The 23,157-nt window shown below is 40.0% G+C and overlaps 1 protein-coding gene across 1 annotated transcript; it reads right to left on the bottom strand.

Moving 5' to 3' along the window:
* Nucleotides 1–4,375: 4,375 nt before the first annotated feature.
* On the bottom strand, nt 4,376–21,845 carry KATNBL1 (katanin regulatory subunit B1 like 1). Its single transcript, XM_064460133.1, has 10 exons — nt 21,722–21,845; nt 13,569–13,696; nt 11,944–11,984; nt 11,295–11,574; nt 9,780–9,898; nt 9,552–9,602; nt 9,381–9,470; nt 8,731–8,820; nt 8,237–8,330; nt 4,376–6,720 (listed from the first exon to the last, which is right to left on the bottom strand). The coding sequence occupies exons 2-10, from the start codon at nt 13,680–13,682 to the stop codon at nt 6,688–6,690; spliced, it is 912 nt and encodes a 303-aa protein (XP_064316203.1). The 5' UTR covers nt 13,683–13,696; nt 21,722–21,845; the 3' UTR covers nt 4,376–6,687.
* Between the last annotated feature and the right edge of the window lie 1,312 nt (nt 21,846–23,157).

Here is a 23,157-nt window from a genome sequence, read left to right as displayed (position 1 = left end):
AAGGTTGATGTGGAGCTGGGAACTCAGCCTAGCAGATGTGCTCCAACACGTCCGAGGGGTGGAAAAGCAGCAACTGGGAGGAAACGTGACTGCTCTGCAAGCACCAAGTCTCCAGCCTTCCTCTGCAAAGTGCCTCACTGTTGCGGAGTTCGGCAAAGACTGGAAAGACTTCCCTGCATCAAACAACCTCCGGTTATCACAGGCACCTTTCTCAGGTGGTGGGAATTTCTGTACCTTATCTGAAACAAACACTCCTCCTTCTCTAGTTTTAATTTTATACAAGTCAACTCCCTACACCAACAGACAAGTAGAGGCACATATCACTCACAGTCCTGATGACAGTTTGCCTGTGTTCAAGCCCTCAAGTCCCCTTTAATGATTATGGATGCCACCACTCAGCAGCAAATACTTTCAGGGGCCCCTTGCAGCACTACTCCATCATCCAAATACCAGGAGATCTCAAAATCTCAATGTTCAGAATTGCCCCTCTCCTCACTCTGCGCAGAGCACACTAACCACAGCATAACTGAAAAAGCTGCAAATTCAGGGTTTTACTTGAAGTATCAAGAGGTCCTTCCTAATAAATAGGAATAATATTAAACAGTATAGATTTTCTGATTTATTTAAGGAGAGAGTTGCTCTGGTGGGCAGGGTTCACTTCAGAGTCAGCTACCCAGCTTATTCTTATGCTAGTGCTGGCTGTTGGCACAGAATCTCTCCAGAATTAATGCTTCCATCAATCATCACTCATTTTGGTTGATTAAAAAAAAAATTCAGCCTTTTAGACTTATCAGAACACAAGGCAGAGAACAGAGCCTGCTAGTTATTCTTCAGTCTTGCTTTGGTTCACTACTTTACTCATAAGAGCCAGAACCTTACAAAGTTGAAAATAAAGTTTTACCACTACTTGTACAATGATGGTTAATTATATTTTCATAATTTTATTTATTTTTCTGCAGCTGGAACATGGGGTGGCATCATTGAGAAACGCCTGCAGCAAGGTTTTTTTCCTTTTCAGTCAGAAACAATGTTATTTTAAACAAACATACATAAATGTCTATGCCTTTTAGCTTCAAGACAAAGAACTCTTAGCAGACGTAGAACAAAGTAAGAGACTTCTGCTCTCCAAATCAAGTACACAACAAACAGTTCCTTTTCTTCGTTCATTGTAGCAGTTCTGTCAGCATGGAAGTAGCATTTTTGCTTTCTTACAGCCAAGAGTCGTTAAGACTTCATCACCCCTATAATCAATCATTCCACTTTTTCTAGACTAAGTAGATAATGGCACAGCTGATTCACATGTGATAAGGCAAGGACAATAATGAAATATGCATTCTCCTAACAGCTGACTGTATTTGTGCAACTTCTCCATTTAGAACCAAGCATGCCAGCGGCCTCTGGAACATGGCAATCTGCCTCTGAAATAGTGTCTCTAAAAATGATTTGGCTCTGGCAGAAAACAAGTTAGTCTCATGCAGAAGAGGGGTGTCATGAAAGCCTGTTGCCACAAAAAGCAAAAGACAGGCTATTTTTCTGAAGCCAGAGTACTTATTGTACTAAGTCTTTCAATCCATGGGATATCTGAAACAAGTGAAAGCGGCAACTGCACGATCCAAACATAAATCAGACTTTTTGAAAGTGAAGCTCACTAGATTAAATGCAACTTGAAAAAAAGCTATCAACCTAAATTGTAAGAGCTATTTGCAGCTGTCTGCAGGTCCCTTTGAAGTATGATGCTCAGGTGTGGATGTATTCCAACACTTAGACCCACAAGAGCAGGCCACCTTGGTATGTAACATCTTAATGTTTAAATTCGTTTTAGTTGTTTCACAATACACATAGTGCTTACCTAAAAAAAAGAAAATGGTTGCAGTCTCAGTAAAATCCACTAGTTGTTTCTTTCAAGCCTATGCATATAGAAGACAGCCTCCTTCCCAAATTCACAGAAGCACATGAAAGCAAGTTACAAGCGTATTTGTCAAAGCATTTTTATCACCTGTTTTGGCAGCTATCACTTCCCAAAGGGAATTTAAATGGCTTTAAGCACTGAAATTAAGGAATAAGAAAAAAAAAAATCTATGAAAAATATGAACATGGCATCCTTGTATTTTGTTATAGCAAAGTACAAATGTTCAAGGCTCCAGTAGTTAAGTTTTTCATCTACACTACATCATTCCAAGTAATGACTGACTGCACTGAAGCAGTGGTCTGTGCGTATAGGAAACAACATACCCCATTCAACCTGAAAGTAGCAATCTCATTTTATAGCAGTATGATCAGCAGCTACAATCTACATAAAGAAATATACTACAAAACTGTAGTCAGTAGGGAAACAAAAGTATTTTAAGTCTGCAGCAGTTGAAGTCTGTGTGATTATTTCTATTCTATCCCATTAAGGGACAGTGCTATACCTCCTGCCTCCCATACAGCAGGCCAGCACCAGAGTCCAGCTTAGTACGCAATAAAAAAACCCAAACCTGCAGCTATGGTTATTTAGAGTGAAAATAAATAGTCTTTTCAATCAAGTTCAGACTGAAACTTGCAGCCATGAGTGCGCACTGCAATTAATAGTTATTAACAAAATTTGTGTGAAAAGTTTTAAGAGGGAATATTTTTCAAAATTGCTTCAAAATGAGTAGTGTTAAATAGCTAGCCCTATGTCTTATCTAGGATTTTCATTCTCCCCTCCCTGCCATCTCATTTGAAGACAGCAAACAAGCCATTTAACTTACATTTTGTTAAAAAATTTCTTTTTATTCCATATAAGCACGAACAGCACAAGCATGCTCAATCTAGTCTCTCAGTGAATCTTCATCTGTAGCCTACAATGACTGTGTGTAAGAAGGTAGACTAAAGGCAAAAATGAAACTATGCTGTCTGGCTTTTACTGAAGCTATTAAAAACACCTTCATTTTTTTTTCTCCTCTAATGCAGCATCAGTTCAGTATAAAATCCTCACGTAAGACCCAACTCTTTTCATAAACTAAAGAATTTGCATTGTACAAAAGTTGGAATAACTTCATGCCAGTAGCAGGATTTGCACGGCTTTGTATTCTGAAATAACTGACTATGAACCACCTGCTTCCCTTTGTACCAGAAAACTGGGCACAGAAATACAGCCGCAAATCTCCACAGTAAGACACTCAGTCTTCTGTAAAACTGGGAGATTTGGCAAGATGAACCGGCAAATGCAACTGCTTGCTAGTTTCAAAATGTAAGCTTTGCACATGACACTTTCAAGATTTGACACGCAAAAATGCCCACCCTTTCAAGAAAAAACCCCAAACACACAAATCAGTACTGTAGCGTCCACCTTCAAAACTTGTGACTCTTCAAAAATGTCTAGACCTGTAACTCCTAACTTTCCTACTTCAGACACCAGAAAATGAAAACACGGCCTACTTTAAGATACATAAGGTATGAGGCAGTGGGGCCGATGTCACTCAGCGTAGGACACGAGTAACAATCTGTAAGCACTATTAAGTAGCCTGGAACTGCACTACCTGTGCGATACAAGGGTGTTCCACTGCGGAGTACTCTATTAAGAAAGAGGTGTAACTCCTTCAAACTGGAGCTATACATAATCATTAGGAGATGCTAGCTTCCTTTTACCATGCTTATTAGCTGGGTATCTCTTCCCATCTAATCCTTCAGCAAGCTGTCAGCAATACCTAAACTTTGATTATTACATTAACAGAACACTGGCGGTTATTTAGCTCTGCAGAAAGAGGCAGAGCTAGAAGGCTTCCTTAAGCCTTCTGTTTCGGGGATAGACAAGTCCTAGTTCATGCTTCAGACAAACACCCTTTCAGCAGCCAGCCTCAAGTACTCTCAGGGAACACTGAGGCAAAAGACATGATAGGAAATTAATACTTTTGAAAAACAGCAAGTGGTATAACACGAAGAACGGCTGCACTGAGGCATCCTTCATCCCCAAGTACATGCACACTTCTGCATCACAGGAAATACAGGATAAAGGATTAGTTCTGCCTGGATCTTTTGACACATCCTAGAAACAGGATTTTCAGAAAGTGTCACAAATATTTGCATTTATGCACAAGCGTTCATAAACTTAATTCTTGGATTCAGAGACAACTACATGGGTACCACGGAGTTACACAGCTATTAAGACATTTTACTCACGTCACCTTTAAGCAGATACCATATGTATACATTCTATTACAGCAAAACTGATTCCTAGCCATTTGAGAACGGAAGAGCATACAAGCTGAGCCTGAATAGTTTAAATGAGTTCTTTAACATCATGACAGAAAAATCATTTCATAACGGAGAGACCAGAATCTCGTACTTACAGTCTAGTAGCTGCCTGAAAACAGTAAAAAAATTCATTTAAAATAAGGCACAGATACCAATGACATGTTTAATACTGTATTATTGATGCTGTCAAAATACAACCTTTGGCAGTTAAAAATAATGCATATTTTATTAGATATTTCTCAATAATGATCCTCAAGAAAATCTTCCCTTGACACTAGAACAAAAGCACCATCCACAGTTACAATTTGGTAGATCCATGGCCACATGCAGAATTCATTATAAGCCCATATATTTACATCTACAGTCAAGCTGGATTTTTGACTTGAGTATTTCACTTTAATCAATTACAATTATTACTTCTTGTGTTATCGGAAATAAATGGCCACGAGTTACTTCATTTTGTCTATTAAAAAAAACTAGGAGAAAATAAAATTCGAGTTTATCACCTTTACAGTATTCTCCTTTAGGAATAATCCAAGAGTTTCAGCAACTGCTACCCAAATTATGAAGCTAATCTTTATGTTACTTTTACATTTAAGTGCTCAACGGAACAGAAAAGCAATAGAAGAACCTCATCATACTGTAGTTCCTTTAAATTTTTTAATGACAGCAAGAACATTTGAAAACTAGCAAGTTCTATCTCAAACTCTTTTGGGTGTGAAGTATCTTTAATGGTACGTAACAATTCTGGCAAAAAGAATTTGGCTATATGCATATCAAGATTATACCACAGAGTTCTCTGTTTTGGGATGTCCCAAAACTCTTCCCTGTAGCTGACTGTCCTGGGAAATGCAAAACCTTTGGTTATTTGAATATTCTTTAAACCACCAAAAGCACCACGTTCTGATGACAGATTTCTAGCTGGTCTTCAGAAGTCAGCAATAATGGTATGTAAATGAAATACAAAATGAAGCAACAGGAGGCCTAAAGCTGTTGACCACTACCAGAGTTTAAAATTAATTTATTTCAGCGGTAAAGCAAAAACCACTTGGGGCTATCAAAAGACTTTTCTCCTGCATGTCAATAAAAGTGCATATACTTAATACTAGGTACGAAAACAACCTTTAGAAGTACATAGGTTTTTTAAGGAAGTAGACTATTTGGTGATACATGCTGTGCATGTACATTTATGTTTTAAGTGAACAGCTGGCACTTCGTAAGTTTTAATTGGAAAAGCATGCTTCCTAATCACAAAATAAAAAAAGGCAATCGCAAGCCTAAAAGCAAAACTCCCTCAGAGCTATTAAGCTATAGCTTTTAAATTAAAGTAGTACAGGATAGCAACAGGACAGTAAAAGAGTTTATAGCTGTATTTTGAATGCTGTTGTTGGTATGAGTTTGCCACCATTGATCAGGCTAGAACTTGATGAATTTCACAAAAGCTCTTTGTCAATTTCTTAAAGGAGGTAGTATAAAAAGGGCATGATTTGAATAACATGGCCTCATCTGGCTGTAAACATTTCAAACAGACATAAATATCTATGATAAAAAGTACTGTGGAAGAGATTATTCTAGAAATTTTTATGAACTTGAAAAGAAAACAGTAGATACATTTAATATATTTACTTATTTGCATGTAGTTTAAATGATACAGAACAGATTACTGTGTTAGAAATCCACATACAATATAAAAACATTTGTTAGACATAAATTCACCATTCTGCTGACATTTGCAACAACTGTTTATCCAAGCTTAACCTCAGGTATTTATAGTATTTTTCATACATGATTTTTTGTATATGTGCAATGTTTCATTAACTACACGATGTGAAACCCTGATTTTTGTAGTTTTTCATCACAATCTGAACACGATAGCTATTTGCATCTTAGCACATTGGCTTTTTGAAACACTAGTAATTAAGGCATCTTTGCTGTATAGTTTCTCAATAGTGCAAACAAAAACTGTCTTTAATAATTTGATTAAAATGTAGAAGTAATTGAATATTCCGAAGGTTTTGTGTAATTGGAGGATAGTTGTGCATTTTGGAGTTCTCTTGTGAAAGAAACATTTAAAAGCTCTTAATGCTGATTGCTTTTGTTGGTTCCTTATAACTGGTTCTCTGTCTTGTCTTCGTGACAGTGTAATTCATCTTCTTTTATGAGATGTTGCAGTAAATACAGTAGCATTTAAATTAATACCTAGTAACTGAGTGAATCCCAAATGCAGCAAAGGCATACAGTTTTCATAGTGCACTTTCACCTCACTGAAGTAAAAGTTGCTCCTACTAGACATTTTTCCACTTCAATGTGAAGTAGATTGTTAGGATTTTGTTAGTGGTTTCATTGAACAGCTTGACAGTTCAGTTCTCTTCTGCCAGTATTTCTCAAAAGGCTTTCAGAAATCGTACATCTCAGGGACACTTCAGGGGATTGTTTCACCACGTAAGCACACATAGTTTCCCAATCATGTCAGTGTAGCTGTAATAAATAAGCATTTACATCCTGGAAGAAAAAAAAAAAATGGAGAAAGTTTTTGTCACAGTACTTGTAGCTGTAAGTATACAGACACAGACACATTGGCTGTGTGTCTGAGGCAGGGTAACCAAATCAGGACCAAAATACAAAAATAATTATGTTTAGGCCAAATTTCAGAAAAAGTAATCTTCAACTTCAAGATTACTTTTAATTAATGCTTTCAATGGCATTTCTTTACGTACTAAAAAGCCTGCAAGAACAGTTGATTAGTTTCCAAAGCCATCAATTTAGTCTGTTTTTCCTCTGCTCCCTGCGTGTACAGGAAAGAAAGTCATCATCATGAGACCGTGTATTTGAAAAATGTTTAGAACGATATTCCTTCACCCCATCCCTCCAACATTCTTGTACTACTCCTTTTGCTCCTGACTTGTTCCAGTGGTCTTGGTCACAATCCATCTTAAGAAGTAGGCAAGCGAACAGAGAGGGAACCTGAATCCAAGGGAAACAAACTGACACTGGCTATAACTGCTATGTTGATCTACCAGAAGAACTAGGCGGCTTAGTACAAGCTCCCGTTGCTCTACCAGCTGGGAGTTAGAACTATGTTCTTCTGCATCTCTGCTGAAACTCTGCAAGAAGTTTGTAATTATCCTTGTAGAAACATCAAAACTGAAGTCAGAGGTGCACAGCAGTCCCAGAAGAACAAGAAATAACTTGTTTGATACATCAAAGTGACAAATTCTGTAGCCATAGAATTACAGATTCCACAAACCTCCTTCAGATACAAGTAAAGCATGCAATCTCCAAGTTCCTTTCAAGTTCACTCAAACCAAGCACATAACCAAGCGTCTGCTTTAAGACCTTTCTCACTGTATACCTTCACCGGGTCCTGTCATGTGGAGACGTTTCCTACTCAGTGTAACTCTTGGTGCCAACCTCAGAAAGTCACGTTTAGAGAGATGAGTATCATGAGCGACAAAATCATGCTTTTACCAGACACCCTCATTATATTACTGACAACACAACATGGTAAGAAAGGCAAACAGGGATTCACTTCAGATGGAGACACTCTTCTGCACTCCACAAAGTCATCATTTTAGGTCAGGAATAAGCTTCAGAATTTACCATGTTGTCACTTCCCTAGTCATCTGATGTGCAAATGCTGACAACATTGCTGATTTAAGATTCTCCATGGTGCTTACAACAATGGGTGTAACAGATTTCAGAGAAAGCCTCTGTCCTTTCACAGTCTACCTACTCATCTGGGCCTTTTTTAACATTAATTTTAATGCTTATTACTATTAGCTATTTCATTTTTAAGGAGATACTTTCTCTGTAATGGAAAAAAGAAAAGTTTCACTAGTAGCTTTCTAAACCACACTACTATTAGCGTAGGAAATACACTCCAGTGCAATATACTTGAGCATTAGAGGAAAATAAAGTAAGGGTGTTTGTCAATAGTTTAGTGTAACACCACCAAATAAGAGGAATACTGCAAGTGATACAGCTATGTTTAGTAATAAACACAACTGAACTGGATTACCTTAGCTATATTACCAGTATATCCTGGAACCAGAGTAAGATGATTCTCCTGTTCCCATAATCCGCTTAATTGTTGTTTTAAAATATGAATATTTCTGAAAAAGAATGAACACTTTAAACACATATACTACATTTCAGACTTTGACTGAAACACATTATTAACACTGCATATAGACTAAGTCTATATATAACAGATATTGCCAAAATATCAGAGAAGTTTTGATCCAGCTTTTACAGCATTTGTGTAACCCCTGATATGACTGTTCTACATGTGTTAAAGCTCCAGTAAAAACACCCCAAAACTAAGGAATGTCATGGTTTTAAGTAAGTTTCCAAACATCAGCTGTGTCTAAGAACACAACTTCTTTTAGGTACTTTCAAATTACATTTTCTTCTCTTTTAGATAAGATGTGCTCCTACTGATCAAAGATAAACCAGATTGAGACAGAATGAACTACAGAAACAAATTTAAATATTTCTCAATACTGTACTCACCCATCCTCTGCCTTTTCTGTATGTGCAGATAGTTCTGACCACCATCTTTTAATGACAGCCTGAAGCCAGTTTAAACCAACTATGACATATCTGTAACAATATATTTTACACATTATGCTTTTTTCCTTCCCTCCAGTATCTACAGGTCAGCTAAAGTGTCAAGACAAATTGGTAAGTAATTTAGAAAGCAATACATTTTCTATTCTGCAAGAAAAAAAAACTAGACAAATTGGCAAGTTTACACACTTGCCTATGTTTTCAATTGCAAGGTGGTAAACTGAAGGTCCTGTTGAAGAAGTAGAAAGTCTTCAGCTATTTTGCCTGAAAACTTCGCCTTGAATTCATGTTATAAAGCATACTAAAACCTTGGTGCTATTCTGTTTTACTGTTCAGGATAACTAAATCTGCATAAGGGCAAAGCTAGTCCTCCCTGGTCCTTAACCTTGCAGAAAAGAGTTTTTGCACCACTAGTTTGTTAAAGGAGAAAGGTTCACAGGAAAGCACTGCTTCAGGTGGGTGTTCTGAGAAAGGCAGGCTTGGGAGAAGGGGCAGAGGGAACAAAAGTCAGAGGACTAAACACCATTAATTTCTAGGGCAATGTATAGCCAGGAAGCAATACTGTTTTGAAAACATCCAAAACTGATACTTACTCTTCATATTTGCTTTTAAGCAGTGATTTCACTAGAGGCAAAAGATCTACACAGCAGCCAATTGAAATATATGGTTTTTCTTCCTGTAAACTTAAAAAACAAGATGTTTCAGAAGTGCTTGAACTTCAGCACGGTTATAGCAGATTCTTATCCCCCGCTTTCTGTCTGTACCTGTTTGTAAGCACAGGAAGGCAGTCTACTACCACTCCGAGATCCTGTATCCTAGCAATATTAAGAATAAAATCAGAAATGTTACTAGTAGAGCATAGGTTGAAGTATATGCTTCCACTATGATTTAAAGAGTAAATATAAAGTTACAACGTTTAAGGAACCCCTAAAAATACTGCAGCATATATGGGATTGCTACCACTTTAGGAACATAAAACACACTCAGTTTACCTCACTAAGTAGGCTACCAGTTCACTTATACTTCTCCTTCTCCAAAAGGTTAAAGCTACATTCAGCCTCAGATTCCTGCTGAAAAGAACTTGAGCCATAGTTTCATGGTCCTGAGAAACCTGTATGTTTTTGAAAACACAAAAGTTTACCACAAGTTAAGTAACTCAGCACCACCACAATACGCTGCTCTAATACAGTAATTTAGTATATGAAAAATATACTTTCCTACCTGTATGCCAAGTTTATTTTAGAAGTGTGGCTAACAATGGCCTTAAACACAAATTTCCCTTAGAAGGGGGCACAAATATATTGAGACTACTTAACCCAAAAGCTATAAGAACAAGGTCTGTAGACACCAGAAGAGAGTTATCCAATAGAGCATTCATGAGCAGCAACCTATAATTCCCCCCAACTTTGAGAACTTTTTACTTAGATGCTTATTAATTTTGAGAACTTTAACAATTCAGACTCAAAACGGGTTATTCTGAACTTTGACAGGAAAGGCTGATTTCTGAAAGAGCTTGTTCTCAAAACGAAGTTTAAATATTTTGTTAAAATCTTGGATTGGAATAAACATGGCAGAGCCACCCACAGCTGTCAAACCAGTTAGAGTCATCTGTAGCCAGTGATCTAGTTTTTAGTTTCTCAGAGGATGAATCTTCCCCAGTTTTCATTTCTTTACCCTTCTTTCTGCAACCTTTTTGTCCTAGTTATTCTGCTGTTCCTTCCTGGAAACCATCAAATTCAATGGAGTGCAAGAGTGCCACAGACTTGTACCTCCAGCCCACTGGACTCTCAGGGCTCTCTTCATGGCAGCCCACACTTAAGAGTACCATGAAAAGACAGAATGGTGATAGCCTTCAATCTTATCTTCCCTGCCATGCCTCAAATACCTGCAAGCCTCAATGGGTAAAAGACATATATGGTGTCAGAAATGGAAACTTCAACATTAAGGGACTTAAATGGCCTTCACTGTTACAACACCTGTTTCATTTAAATGTGACCTTTTAGCCAGTTTCAGAAGCCCTGCAAGCATTCACTGGACTTCATCAAGCAACCTTAACAAGAAATACAGTCTTATACAAATACTTAAGTTAGTCTCCTACACACTAAGCTGATAGGACCATTTTCAATAGCACTATCCCACCTCATCAGCTTATTCCCACCCATACACTAACACTTTCACACTTCCATAAACATGTGGCACACGTCATGCCAGATCATGAAACGTAACCAGGTCAAAACAATGTTTTCCTTTGGTGCCGGTACAATTTCAACCCAGACTAGCCAGGCAGATCCGAGTTTCTGTCCTGTCAGAGACATGGGGAACCCTGTCAGGACTACTACTGTTGGCAACTGTATCACTGTAAACTAACAGATAAAGACTGTAAATCACAAGACCTAAGGCAATCTATGTGTTAAGAAAGTTAATCTCTTTGGAAACTTTCACAGCTAACCACACAAAAACACTACCAGGAATACTTCTAAACGAAAGCTTCCTTAAACTCTACTTACCTCTGAAAAAAATCCACTATATTTGGATGAGGGGCTTTCTGTTTGAGATGAGGCAGAGTCACTAGAATTCAGCAAGTATGTACGACTGTCGTGTAGTTTTGCTGGCAGATTCCCTGCACAAGCTAGTTCATTTTCTTTATTTGCCATGTCACAGCCCCTAGATTTAGGGAACTGTTTCTTTCCGTAACAAGGCTTTGGAGTATAACAACGAACTTTTCTTTTACAATATACTACTTTGAAAAGAGAGAGGGAACTGGTCACCGTTTTTCCAACTGTTATTCTGCAATAATAAAGCAGTATTTTAGTGAAGGCTGCTTTAAACCTAAGCAATACTTTATATAATTAACTTAAAATATATCATTATGAATTCAGCAGTCAACTTGCAGGTTACTTAAAACATTTTATCCTCAAGATATACCGTATTGACATTTGGGTTATCAGAAATAAAGCAGGAGAAAAATACTGGTGGTAGCTCTTATTAATGCAGAGACTATTATGGAAGTGGGCACAAGAACCAAGTATTGTCAATAAAATTAAAACCCTTCTTCCATTTCTGTCTGTTTGGGCGTTGTAATTGATTTAAACTGCTTATTCCTCCCTGCTTCCCTCTCACTTGAAACTCAGACTCTATACAGCTCAGCCCTCCTACCTGTTTGTGTATGAAGCCAGCTGTTTTGGAGATTTCTTACCCTGGGAGAAAGGGAATAGAGAATAAAAAAAGCTTTATTACTGAAAAGGCTCAAACACTCCCACAGTTTGTCAAAAACAAGTTCTGCTTTACCATGGCCTAAATTTACTACAGATTCCCTCCCTTCCACCCACTTTTCCTATTCTGCAACTAAATCACAGCTACATTAACCTTCCTCTCATCTTCAAGTACTTTGCAGTGACCTATAGATGGAATAGCTCTGCCACAACTGTCCTTGGAGCACCACGGTCAGCTGTAGGTTTGGGGTATCTTTGCCAAGAGATGGATTGTGACATCAGAGGCGGATTCTTTAGTTACTAGCGAACTAAAAAACTGTGACTAATATGAAAAGCCTACTGGAATCTGGCAAAATTGTGTTACTTGTCTCACACATATACTTAAAGGCCCATAATACATCAGATGATAGTGTTGGGAATGATGACAGCAGAACATCTCCCCACCAAAGCACAAAAACTACAAACCCCCACGCCAAGATTGCTGTAGGCAACACCAGCTTGATGTTGTCTACATCATCCTGAGTCCTGAATTAATTCATGTGAAACAGATTAGCACCCTGACACCAATTAAGCTGCATAGACAGCAATATCCCAGAGGAATCAAAAGTCATTCAAGGTTGTGTCACACCAATTAGCAAAGGCTTTGAAAAATGAAGGAACACAATTTGAACACGAATTCCTAAAGAATTCTTTGTGTACGGTAATCTTCAACGTTTTAAAGCTTCATGTAATAAAGATGACTTGTGACGTTCTGGTCTACTTTGTTAGTAAACGAATTAAAACTCAAAAAAGCACTAAGAAGCTCAAGTTAGAAAAATATGTTTTCATAAACCAGGTGCTACGCTCATATACTACAGGCAGTTCAACTGGAAAAATTACACTACCGTTAACATTTACATTGTGCACATCAGCAAAACAGTATGTTCTTTTTTGGTAACACCGAGTCATAAAATCATGTGGGTTTTAACACAAACAGATGTAGAGAATATTGGCATCTTCACCACTGCTTGAGGTGATCTTACTGTAAGTTTACCTCCCTAGTACTTCCTCTGTACTCCACTGCCTTACTCTTCAGCCAGTAACACAGGTAAGAGGTTATGAGAAAATGTTTTGGTTAACAAAAATCCACACATTACTAGATAGTGTGGTAGATCAAGCTGTACGATAACATGACGACAAGTCCATTTCAAAGCAGGTATTTCACCTACCCTACCTCTCACTTGTGCCATGTAGTTCCTCTTGGCAAAAGAGAACTTTTTGATGATAGAGTTCCTCTACTGAAACAGTTCTTGGCTAAGCTGCAGAAGAGTAGGCACGAGTAAAACCGTATTGGTACCTACTGCTCACGCGGATGATACGATTCATGTATCTGCGTAGTCACTGCATATGCCTATTATAATGCATGGTTTTCATAATATAATTGCTGTTCAAGCTAAAGCTCATATTGTACATCTGAACATGAAACACCCAATAGTGCTGTGCTTCTGAGCAGTCTAAAACTAGACCTATGAATCTGTTTGAATGTTTACTTCAGATTAATCAGATGACATAAAAAACCCAACAACTTACCTCCTTCATGATCTTTTTAGTGGAAGAAGGGATTCTTTTCCTGGGGAGATCAATGGGAAGACCTTCAATATGCAATACTCCCTGTTCTCTAACATTGTGGGCTTCAGATGCCATAATCTCTCAAATCCCTGTTTTCAAGTGAAAGGTATTTAGTTTTGTTTTCTAAAACATTCCGTCAACTTTCTTCAAATGCAGCTAGCAAAAACAGTTAAAACAGTTCAACTAATCACAAGATGTTCCATCAGATAAATAATTCAAGACATCATCCTTTAGCAAATGTTAGCTGGACACCTTATCATGGTGATGAGTACATCAAAATTCCCATTTAGTTTTCTAAAAAAGAGGGAATAAAACCAAGCCCCCACAAAGAAACAGAGGTAGAGCTCTTTTCAAACCAGCTTAGTACCTCTGCACCAAGAGGTGCCATACAGACAAGAATAAGGCAACTTGAGACTTTCCTCCACATCCCACAGTATGAATTTCATCTGCCACCGAGAAAAAAAAAATTGGTCCCACACCTGTTTCCAAGTGAGGAAAGGCAGCTAAGTAATACCTGTTTCTCAGGAAGAAGGCAAACTTCAAAATAGCAAACGTAGAAAAACAGAAGTGAAAGGTCTCCCCCCATCCATTTTTCTCACCATGTAACTTTTTCATATATATTAAATAAAAATCTTTATTCCAGGTAACCAGTAAGAAAGTGTATGAAGTACTTTGTCTTGAAGTACGCAAATATTTCTACAAGAATCAAAACCAAGATTGAGTTATACAAAATGCAAAACCGTATGTACAAGTGATTCTGGAAATCTATTGCTTGAGACTAGACTCTCAAACTACATTATCATGGAGCGCTACTCTTAAAACATTTTAAGATGACATACTACCTTACTTTTAAAAAACAACCACTTGCTCTAATCTTCTTGTTTTTCCCCTAAATGGCAAAACTCTCATCCCACGCAGAGTGCCCCAATCTACCCCCTGCACCTTCAGTAGCAACAGTCCTATCCCTTGTCCTCTATGTAGCAGATTTATCCCACGTTAAGAACTTCAGCATTTAAAACACTAAGACACTAAGCACTGAAGCAGCCAGATAGGAAACAGCTTATTAACCACAGATCTTTAAATGCAGTAGCTAAAGACCAAATAAACAGGTGGCAGCTCAAAACAAAGTAGAAGGTATATTCTCCACATAATGCATTTAAATTCCACATTGTAGGATATGGTAGAAGCAAAAAAAAAATATCTTAAAATGCTTCAGTTTTCTTTAGAACAGGATCAGTACTGAAGAATCTTATTTGAGATCTCTCAAAAAAAGCAAGGTTTACTGACAAAAACCCTTACCCTGTAAGATGGGAACATGGAGCCCTCAGACCAACACCTTCAGCAAGCACTGCAAATGACAACAGTATTTACGGCAAGACCTCTAACAGTTGGTGGTCCGTATACCTTTTCAGTTACAAGGCTGACTGAATACTGGTTCATTAACTTGATTCTTTCCCTGCATACTATGGAATGGTGATAGAATAGCTGTCACCCAGTGAGGTCTCCACGCTTCCAAGGCTTCCAGCCACCAGGCTTATAAATAAATAGTAAAAAAGAATTTTCCCTTGACATTTAGAAGAAACCACAAGAACAACAAACAACTTCCCTGCTTATCAGAGTGTCTGAAACCACCATTTGGGCTCAAAATAGGCTTTAGATTAAAATTTGAACTTAAGAGCACGAAGACAAACAACTGAACTTTGGAAGAAAAGCCCAGCCCAAACGCCCCTAAAACCCAAACAAATCCAGCCTTCTATTCAGGCTAATGATGAGGACAGAAAGCTAGGAGGACTTGGAAAAACCTGAAGCATTTTTTTTTGTATCCCCTGTTTGAGAATGTTGCTGAAGGGAAAGCAATGAACTCCAGAAGAACAGGGAGGCCAACCTGCAAGCACCAGAGCTAAACCCCATAGAATCATCCTGGCAGATGCTAAAAAAAAATCCATAATTTCTGTTCCTGAAGAATCATTTTTGCAGCTACTCCCATGCCACACTGACAGCTTACAACTCTTCATACAGAAGAGTGACCCCTCCTTGCTTGCTTAATAATAATCTCAAAATACCCTCCTTCTTCCATGCTAAGCAGTTAGCAAGGATCTGATCTCCAATATAAGACAGCACTGTTAAACTAGAATGCTTTTTACTTAACAGAAGTGTAAAATATCAGAAGGATAAAAAGAAATGCCTTACCAAGGAAACTCAATTAGCATATCAGTGTTTAATACTGGGCTCTAATGAGCCTAAGATAACATCTCAGAATACCTGAGCTGGAGATACCTGAACCAGAGAGATTGTTCTGGAGGGAAAGAAGTTCCTACAAAAAGTTGAACATGTCCAAGAGAAAAATTAAGACAATTACACACTTTGACAAATTTGATATAGGAACCTAATGACCCCTAGCCTCCCAATTGAAACAGGAAAAGACAACAAAATATCAATTCTTTCTTTAAAGGCTGGGAACAGAAACCCAACGGGCTAACAAAGGCAAAGATATAAAGGAGCATTTGCTGAAGTTAATTAAAATTGAAGTCAAATCCTTATGTCTGTGTTCACTGTCTTACAGTTTAGAGAGATTTCCATAATTTAAGCTGTTTTTTTGAGAGTCTGATGATACACAAGCAGCAGTGAACATATAAGCAATAATGAAATAGCTTGTGTTGTTACCCAAGGTTCAGAATCTCTCCCTTAGAGCTGACAAAGCACCTAGAAAAACCACATGTGGAAAATACAGTCAGTATTTAAAGATGGCCTCAAGGAAGATCCAGACTGACATCTCTGTTGCAAATTAGTAAACAATGCAATCAAGAATAAAATTAGTGGACACAGACGAATAATATATTGGGAAAGATTCAACCTGGCTGTTGTGAAGGCAAGTCCTGCCCTGCAAAATTAATGGAATTCTTTGAGAGCATGAAGGAGTATAACATGGATAAAGGACAGCTAAATGACAGAGTACGCGAGACACCAAAAAGCTTCAGAGAAGTCCCCTCACCTAAATCTCTAGAGGAAACTAAGCAACTGAGTGGTAAAAGGGAATTTTTTTGTATGGAGAAATAGCTAAGAAACAGTGATAAACTGTGTAAGCAGTTCCCATACTGAAGGAGGTCAGCACAGGAATCCCGCAGAAAATCTGCATTGGTTTATACTGTTTGATATATTCATAAATTATCTCACAAAGGAGACAGTATTGAAATGATGAAGACTATTGATGAAACAAGTTATATCAGACACTGAAGATGAGGGCACTGAAGAATTAGAGCAGAACTGTGAGGTACAAGAAGCAGAAGCAATTATTATAGATTAAGGCAAAACAAAGACTACGTGTCTGCAGCCATGAGGAAATTTTGGGTTCCCATATAGACTCACAGGCTCAGTGCTAATAATTGCCATAACAAGATCTGGATATATGACAGTACAGTTTAGATCATTTGGATTGCTCAGTGCCCCATAAATAGTTAGAAAAATAAACTGAACACTGTTGTGAGGGTGTAGAAGGGTAATTTGCGCCTGTATTTCAAATACTGACCACAGGTTTAAACCTCTTCCCTTGAAAGAAAAAACACCCCAAAAACCCCCACCAAACCCCAAATCAAACACAAACAAAAAAACTCAAGACAACTTCCAAGTAAAGAAGAAAAGAGCCCAGACAAAAGCAAGTTAAGAAAAAGTATGGAATGCCTTCCATACAATCAACAACTGAATACATCAGGCTATTTATAGCAGAGAGGGGAAATAAGACAAAGGCCTACAGAATCAATGGCTTGGAGAAGTTGCACAGAGATTGTTCACTGTCTTGGAGAGGCAAAAGACACTAGCTGAAGGCAGGCTCAAAAACTAATAAAAAGGGGTAGCTCTTTGTGCAAATTATAATCAAGCCGAATTTGCCACAGCTTGTTGTTGACCCAGATGTTGGCATGCATTCCAGGGTACACTGTGCAAATTAATAAAAAAAGAAATACACTCAAAGTCATTAAATACAGAAATACAATCCAGGTAGCACAGACACAGAGCTGAACACAAGCAGAAGAGTCTGGTAATTCCAAACCTAATGCTGCTACAATAAACTTAGTCCACACCTCAAGAAACCTGCTTCCAAAGGCTTAGTAACACATGATAAAATGCTAGCTGGACAGCTGTTAAAAAAACAAATGCTAGAGGATAAAAGGTACTTTTATCAAGGGCTCTTGACAACTTTCAGTTCCTATCTGCTGTTAGAGATCATCTAAGGATAGCTAATTAGACACTAGTAAATCTGTGGAAGATTTTTAAACTGGCATCAATATTTAATTTATATTAGATCAAACAACCTATACTTTAACTTCTTACATTTTTTACTATTCCCTTATGATAAGTACAATAGTTGTATTTGTTCAGAACAATCTGCTATACCATTTCATTAAGGCCAATGCAACTCTTTTGCTTTAAAAAATTCTAAAAGATAAACTAAGGATAGAATGCAAGCCCCTTCAGCTCTGCCTTAGCCCTTCATCATACAAGGCTAGACTGTTTTACAACTGTAACAACGTGGGCTGCAAATCTGAACAGCGATGAACAATTTCATTAAGATGACAGGCTCACATTCCACCAATTTCCCCCATCCCATGAGTGACTTCTTGTAGCAGATGCCAAGCCTCCTTCCTCCCCTTTTGCTCTCCTCAATTTTCAGGAAACAGAAGGACTAGAGTAACAGCAGCTGTATATCCTGATAAGTCAGCTTATAGTCAGCACAGTCAGTACCTGTGCAAAGTTTTCTTCACGGCTCTTTTGTGATTTTCTAACTCTGATCTCTCCCGGATGCAATCAACTCTTCAAGTCATACCAGAATGCAGCAAAGAAAGCCAGCACTAAAAGGCTGTCAAGTGCGTATCTATCAAAGGCAAGTATTAGCACACTCTGCCACTCCCTCCCATCATCCTATGAGCTGGGCACGGCCCCCAGAGAGGGACAAACTTTTCTTCACAGGTTATATAACCTGCACATGTATTAACATAACATTAATTTCTTACAGAACACAGACTGGAGTACTTTGCATGACAGCAAAGGAAATGCAAAATAGCTAGATTTCTTAAGTCATCAGCAAATATCCTTTAAAACATTCTTCCTGTCCTATTCTTTGCCCAAATTCTTAACAGCTATTTTCTCCTGTAGCATTCTACGTACGCTAGCCATCACAGATCCTCTTGTGATTCTCCCCCACTCCATATTGCACTAATACAAGTGCAAGTTCAAGGATGACAATATTAGACTCAGATGAAAGAATTAGTTTTTAGTCCTCAAGGAGGAGAGTTCATGCTTTGAAAGCATTCAAAACAGGTATAACACCAGGGAACCAGTAATGGTCAACTAATTTCACTAATTATTAACAGATTTAAAATGCTTGTGAGAAACTTTCAGGAATGGTTATGCCAAACTTACTTCCCAAAGGGTAATTTGTCTACAAAAATAAATTCACATAATCTTATGATGCAGAAGCAATTCTGTAAGCTTGGCATAATTTTCTTTCATTTTAACTCTGACAAACGTTACAGAATCCATCTGTCTCTCTGCTTTAGATGGCTTCCATATCCTTTGAATATGAAACAGTTTTTTTTTTTAAACTCTTTTTAGTAGTTTATACCCTGACAGTTCACCAGGCATTAAATACTGAATTCTTTTTTAAAAAGGCAGAGTTCAAGATTTTTAAGGAGTATGTTAATGCAAAATTTTTTTGTAACACTATAAAAATGATGTCTTTTACGCCAATAAGACACGTTTTTTTTAACATGCTATATCTGTCAGGCCATTTGTTCCAGTTTGAAGTTGCATGCGCGGACAGAAATTACTGCTAATGTAATGTCATTCCTGTAAAGACAAATTTACTTGAGTAACTAGTTAAAGTAATTTAGCTTATTCCTACAGTTTAAGCTCATTTTCCTATTACTCTTACGTGTGGAATTCGTATGTGGCCCACTGGCACAAGCAGTCATAACGAACCCCTGAAAATGGCTGCAAGACAGAGTTTGGTTAGGTTTACTGAGGATGAATCCAGGTGTGAGACAGCTCTCTTTGTGGAGCTCGCCTGAGTGTCTAATAGCTGAATCTTATTCATATTCCAGAAAAAAAATATTTTCTAGAAAACAGTCAAATAAACAAGTACCCCGTTTCCTGCATCTGGAGGTACCATTTACAGATATGTTAAGCTGCCATGAAGTAATATTACTTTCAGTTTCTTGGTCCTTTCTAAAGTAGTCCTTCACTAATGAAAAGATGCTTTTACATGTTGATTTTCACATACGAACATTCTAGGAATAATAAGGTTGGAAAAGCTCTATTATTAAAATTACCTGGGAGTTGTTATATAGGAAGTAGAGTTCCAATACACTGAAGCTCCCACATTAATATTTTAAACAAACTTTAAGAAACTACTCATAAAACTAAATACAGTAAATGTTCTTCTATTCATTGCTCAACCCAAAGAGCTTCAAAAACCTGCAACAAGAACTTTAAATTCAAACCCAGAGAAAGACATACTGGAAAACGCCGCAATCTCTGAACTCAGTGGAGGGATGGGTACCCCCCCATCCTCACTTGGCTGAACTTAGTCTGTAACTACATTTCACATAGCTTGGGATCACACAACTTTTATGTTACTCATAAATACACTTCTATTACTGAATGTAGTCTGTTTATAGTATTTATAAAGCCTTTTTAATTCATACTCAAGCTCCTTACCCTGGGACCAACACACAAAACTTTAAATTAAAAAAAAAAAGCTTATTTAAGTTGTTCCAGTGGAAATATATTGAAAAGAGATGTTTCAAAACTGGGTGTGAGAGAGTGTGCATACACACTACTGTAATACATATGTATCAGTGTACTGACATATATGCTTTTTAGCATATACATATAAAATATGTTAATAATATTATTCCTAAGATATTACAATGAAGTTCTGAGTTATAAAGTTTAGGAATTCAAACCAATGATAATTTGAGTTCAGTGAAATAATACTACAGACATTTTAACCAAAACTATATGCACTGATAATAAGAAATTAAAGTGACAGCTTTTGACTAGAACAATTTGTTCTTTCCAAGCAGGGTAGGCCAAAGAGGCACTAACCTGCCTTCTGTTACGTTTTAATTCTACTAAACATGGGTGACTAGCCTTTTTTTTTTCCCCTTCTTGATTACATCCAAAGAATGGAAGGAACAAAAAACAACAAGGGAGTGGGAAAAGCAAAATTCATGTTCCAAGAAGAGATAGAAGCAAGCTGTTTTTAAGCATGCTGAGTTAACCTTGCCCCAAAGCACAGCACGTTCCAAAAACGGCAACAAAAAGTTTCTAGAACTACCTCCCAATGTCTCTCCCTAACAGATCCCACTCTGCAGAATCCCTTTATTTTAGATCTACATTCAACAACGGGCCAAGCTACTCCAGCGCAACAGTGGAAAAAAAACCAATCTGAAGGCGTTTTAACAAAGTGATTAACGCAGGATCTGATCTTCAAGCATCCGAAGATTGCCATCCCCTCCCCCCCCGTTTTCCCCACTGGAATCTGTCACACCCAGGGAACACAAGCCACCAGCAGGCCTCACCCCTGCCTGCTACCCTCCCTTTCGGTAGCACTCAGCCCTTTCCAGCTCTCCTTGCGTTTATCTACCACCGCACACGCTCGCTTTGAGCTGGGGCTGATGCCACCATTTTCGAAGGAGACAAAGGTGCCAGGACGGGCCCGGGGGAGGCGGCAGGTGCTGAAGGGAGCTGAGCCGAGGCCTCCGCGTTGCCGGGGAGGGGCGGCGCGGGCGGGGCCGGCCGCAGTGGAGGGAAAGGAGGCGACCCCCCCCCCCTCCAGCCCCTGCCCCGTCCCACACGCCGGGCGGGGCGCCCCGGAGCCGCACCCGGCCCCGCCGAGGCAGAGCGCGCCCCGCTCGGTGCCGCCCGCCCCACCCCGCTCCGCTCCCCCATACCGGCGGGGAGGCTGAAGGCCTCACCAGAGACCCCTCCCCGGCCTCGGTTTCTCGTCGGCCGGGGACGCTCCCAGGGCCAAGAGGGGGCCCCCCGGGACCCCGCCCGCGGCGCCGGCTTCTCGGCCGCAGCCCAGAAGCCTTCGCCCTCGCCCCCCCCCCACTCACCCGCTGCTCATGGTACCGGGCCGGGCCACGCCGCGGGGAGGAGGAGCCACCGAGACCTACCGCCGGGGCCCAGTGCCCGGAGCCTGCGCCATTCAAACGGCGCCGCGCTGCATGCTGGGCCGCGCCACGCCACGCCCCCCGCCCCGCGCGCCGCGCGCGCAGGCGGCGCCCCCTGGCGGCCAAGCCGCCGGCACCTCCAGGGGCCAGGCGCCCGCCCGCCCCGCCCGCCTCCCGCCGCCTCCTTGGCGGGGTAGCCTGTCAGAGCCGGCCCGCCCTCGCCTGGGCGCCCAGGCTGCCGCAGCCGTCCCACCGCCCCCGGTTTCCTTCATCTCTCCCGCCTGGCGGCGCGCTCCGGCCGTCTGCAAGGGCCGCCGGCGCTCGGCCTCGCCGCGCCGCTTGGCGTCCAGCTCCGCGTGGGGCAGCGCCCCTCGCCCTCTCCCCGCCCGGCGCGGAGGCTCCTGGTTCCCCGGCCGGGCCCGGCCCGGCCCCCTCCCCGCGCCCCGCCTCGCAGGTGTCGGGCCGGCGCGCTGCAGGAGCGCCTGCGGGGAAGGCGCAAAGGCCAGGCCGGGCCATGGCCGCCTCTTGGGGTGGCTCAACGGGCGTCACCCAGAGCTGCGGCTGCCGCTGGGGCTGCTGAGCGCGGTGTTGCGTTCCAGCTCGGTGCTGCTCAGCGAAAAGAAAGCTTGCTGATGGCTAATTAGCTTTGAGTATTTACATTGTATCAGGAGCCTCACAGCCCTCGCTCCCCACCGTGTCTGCAGGCTACTAATGACGAAGCGTGGTTATGAGTCTGTGGAGCTCAAACTGGCTGCAAAATCCATGCTAGCTCTGGATTATAGCCGAGTATGAATAGCTTTAGTACTCCTGAGGCTTGGGTGTTGCTAGGGTTCTCCCTTTGATCTGGTATAACATCTTGGAACGTACCTAAAGCCGGTGAGAAAAATGGCTTGTTCTCGAGAAAATGGAGGGAAATGGTGAGAAAAACGGAAGGAAAGTTGAGGTTTATTCCACATCGCCCGTTGCTTTGCTTGTCCTTCCCATCATAAATTCTGACCTGAAGTGTGTTATTTTCTCATGCAGCCTCACAGCGTACTTGTAAAATAGAGACTTCATTTGTCCCTGTTACAGGCATGTAAGTTTTGCTTTGGCTGAAATTTTTTTACCTAGTGTACCTTAGTCTCAGTTTTGGGGGACGAGAGGGCAGGCTTTGACAAATAACATCCTTTCTTCAATAAGTTAACTGGTCATGGTAATTTAAGTTGGAATTTGGTTATTGAAGCATTTCCTCAGTGTCTGAACGATTCCAAGACTACCTGGATTTCATCAGAGGCTACGTTACCCTTTTTTGTGGCCTGCTTTTCATCCAATGGTAGCATCGGACTTTAAAATCAGGTGATCTATAAGATACCAGTTTATGACACAAAACTGCTATACAA

The sequence above is a fragment of the Phalacrocorax carbo genome, chromosome 9 (assembly GCF_963921805.1).
Source record: "Phalacrocorax carbo chromosome 9, bPhaCar2.1, whole genome shotgun sequence".
Classification (NCBI taxonomy): Eukaryota; Metazoa; Chordata; class Aves; order Suliformes; family Phalacrocoracidae; genus Phalacrocorax; species Phalacrocorax carbo.
This window is presented reverse-complemented; position numbering and strand designations above follow the sequence as displayed.

Excerpts from the sequence above, each read along its gene's own strand:
- KATNBL1 (XM_064460133.1), bottom strand. The coding sequence starts at position 13,682 with ATGGCATCTGAAGCCCACAATGTTAGAGAACAGGGAGTATTGCATATT. Across the intron at positions 11,985-13,568 it reads CTAAAAAGATCATGAAGGAG|GGTAAGAAATCTCCAAAACA; the intron begins GTAAGTTGTTGG and ends CCTTTCTCCCAG. Across the intron at positions 8,821-9,380 it reads CTTAAAAGCAAATATGAAGA|ATATGTCATAGTTGGTTTAA; the intron begins GTAAGTATCAGT and ends ATATTGTTACAG.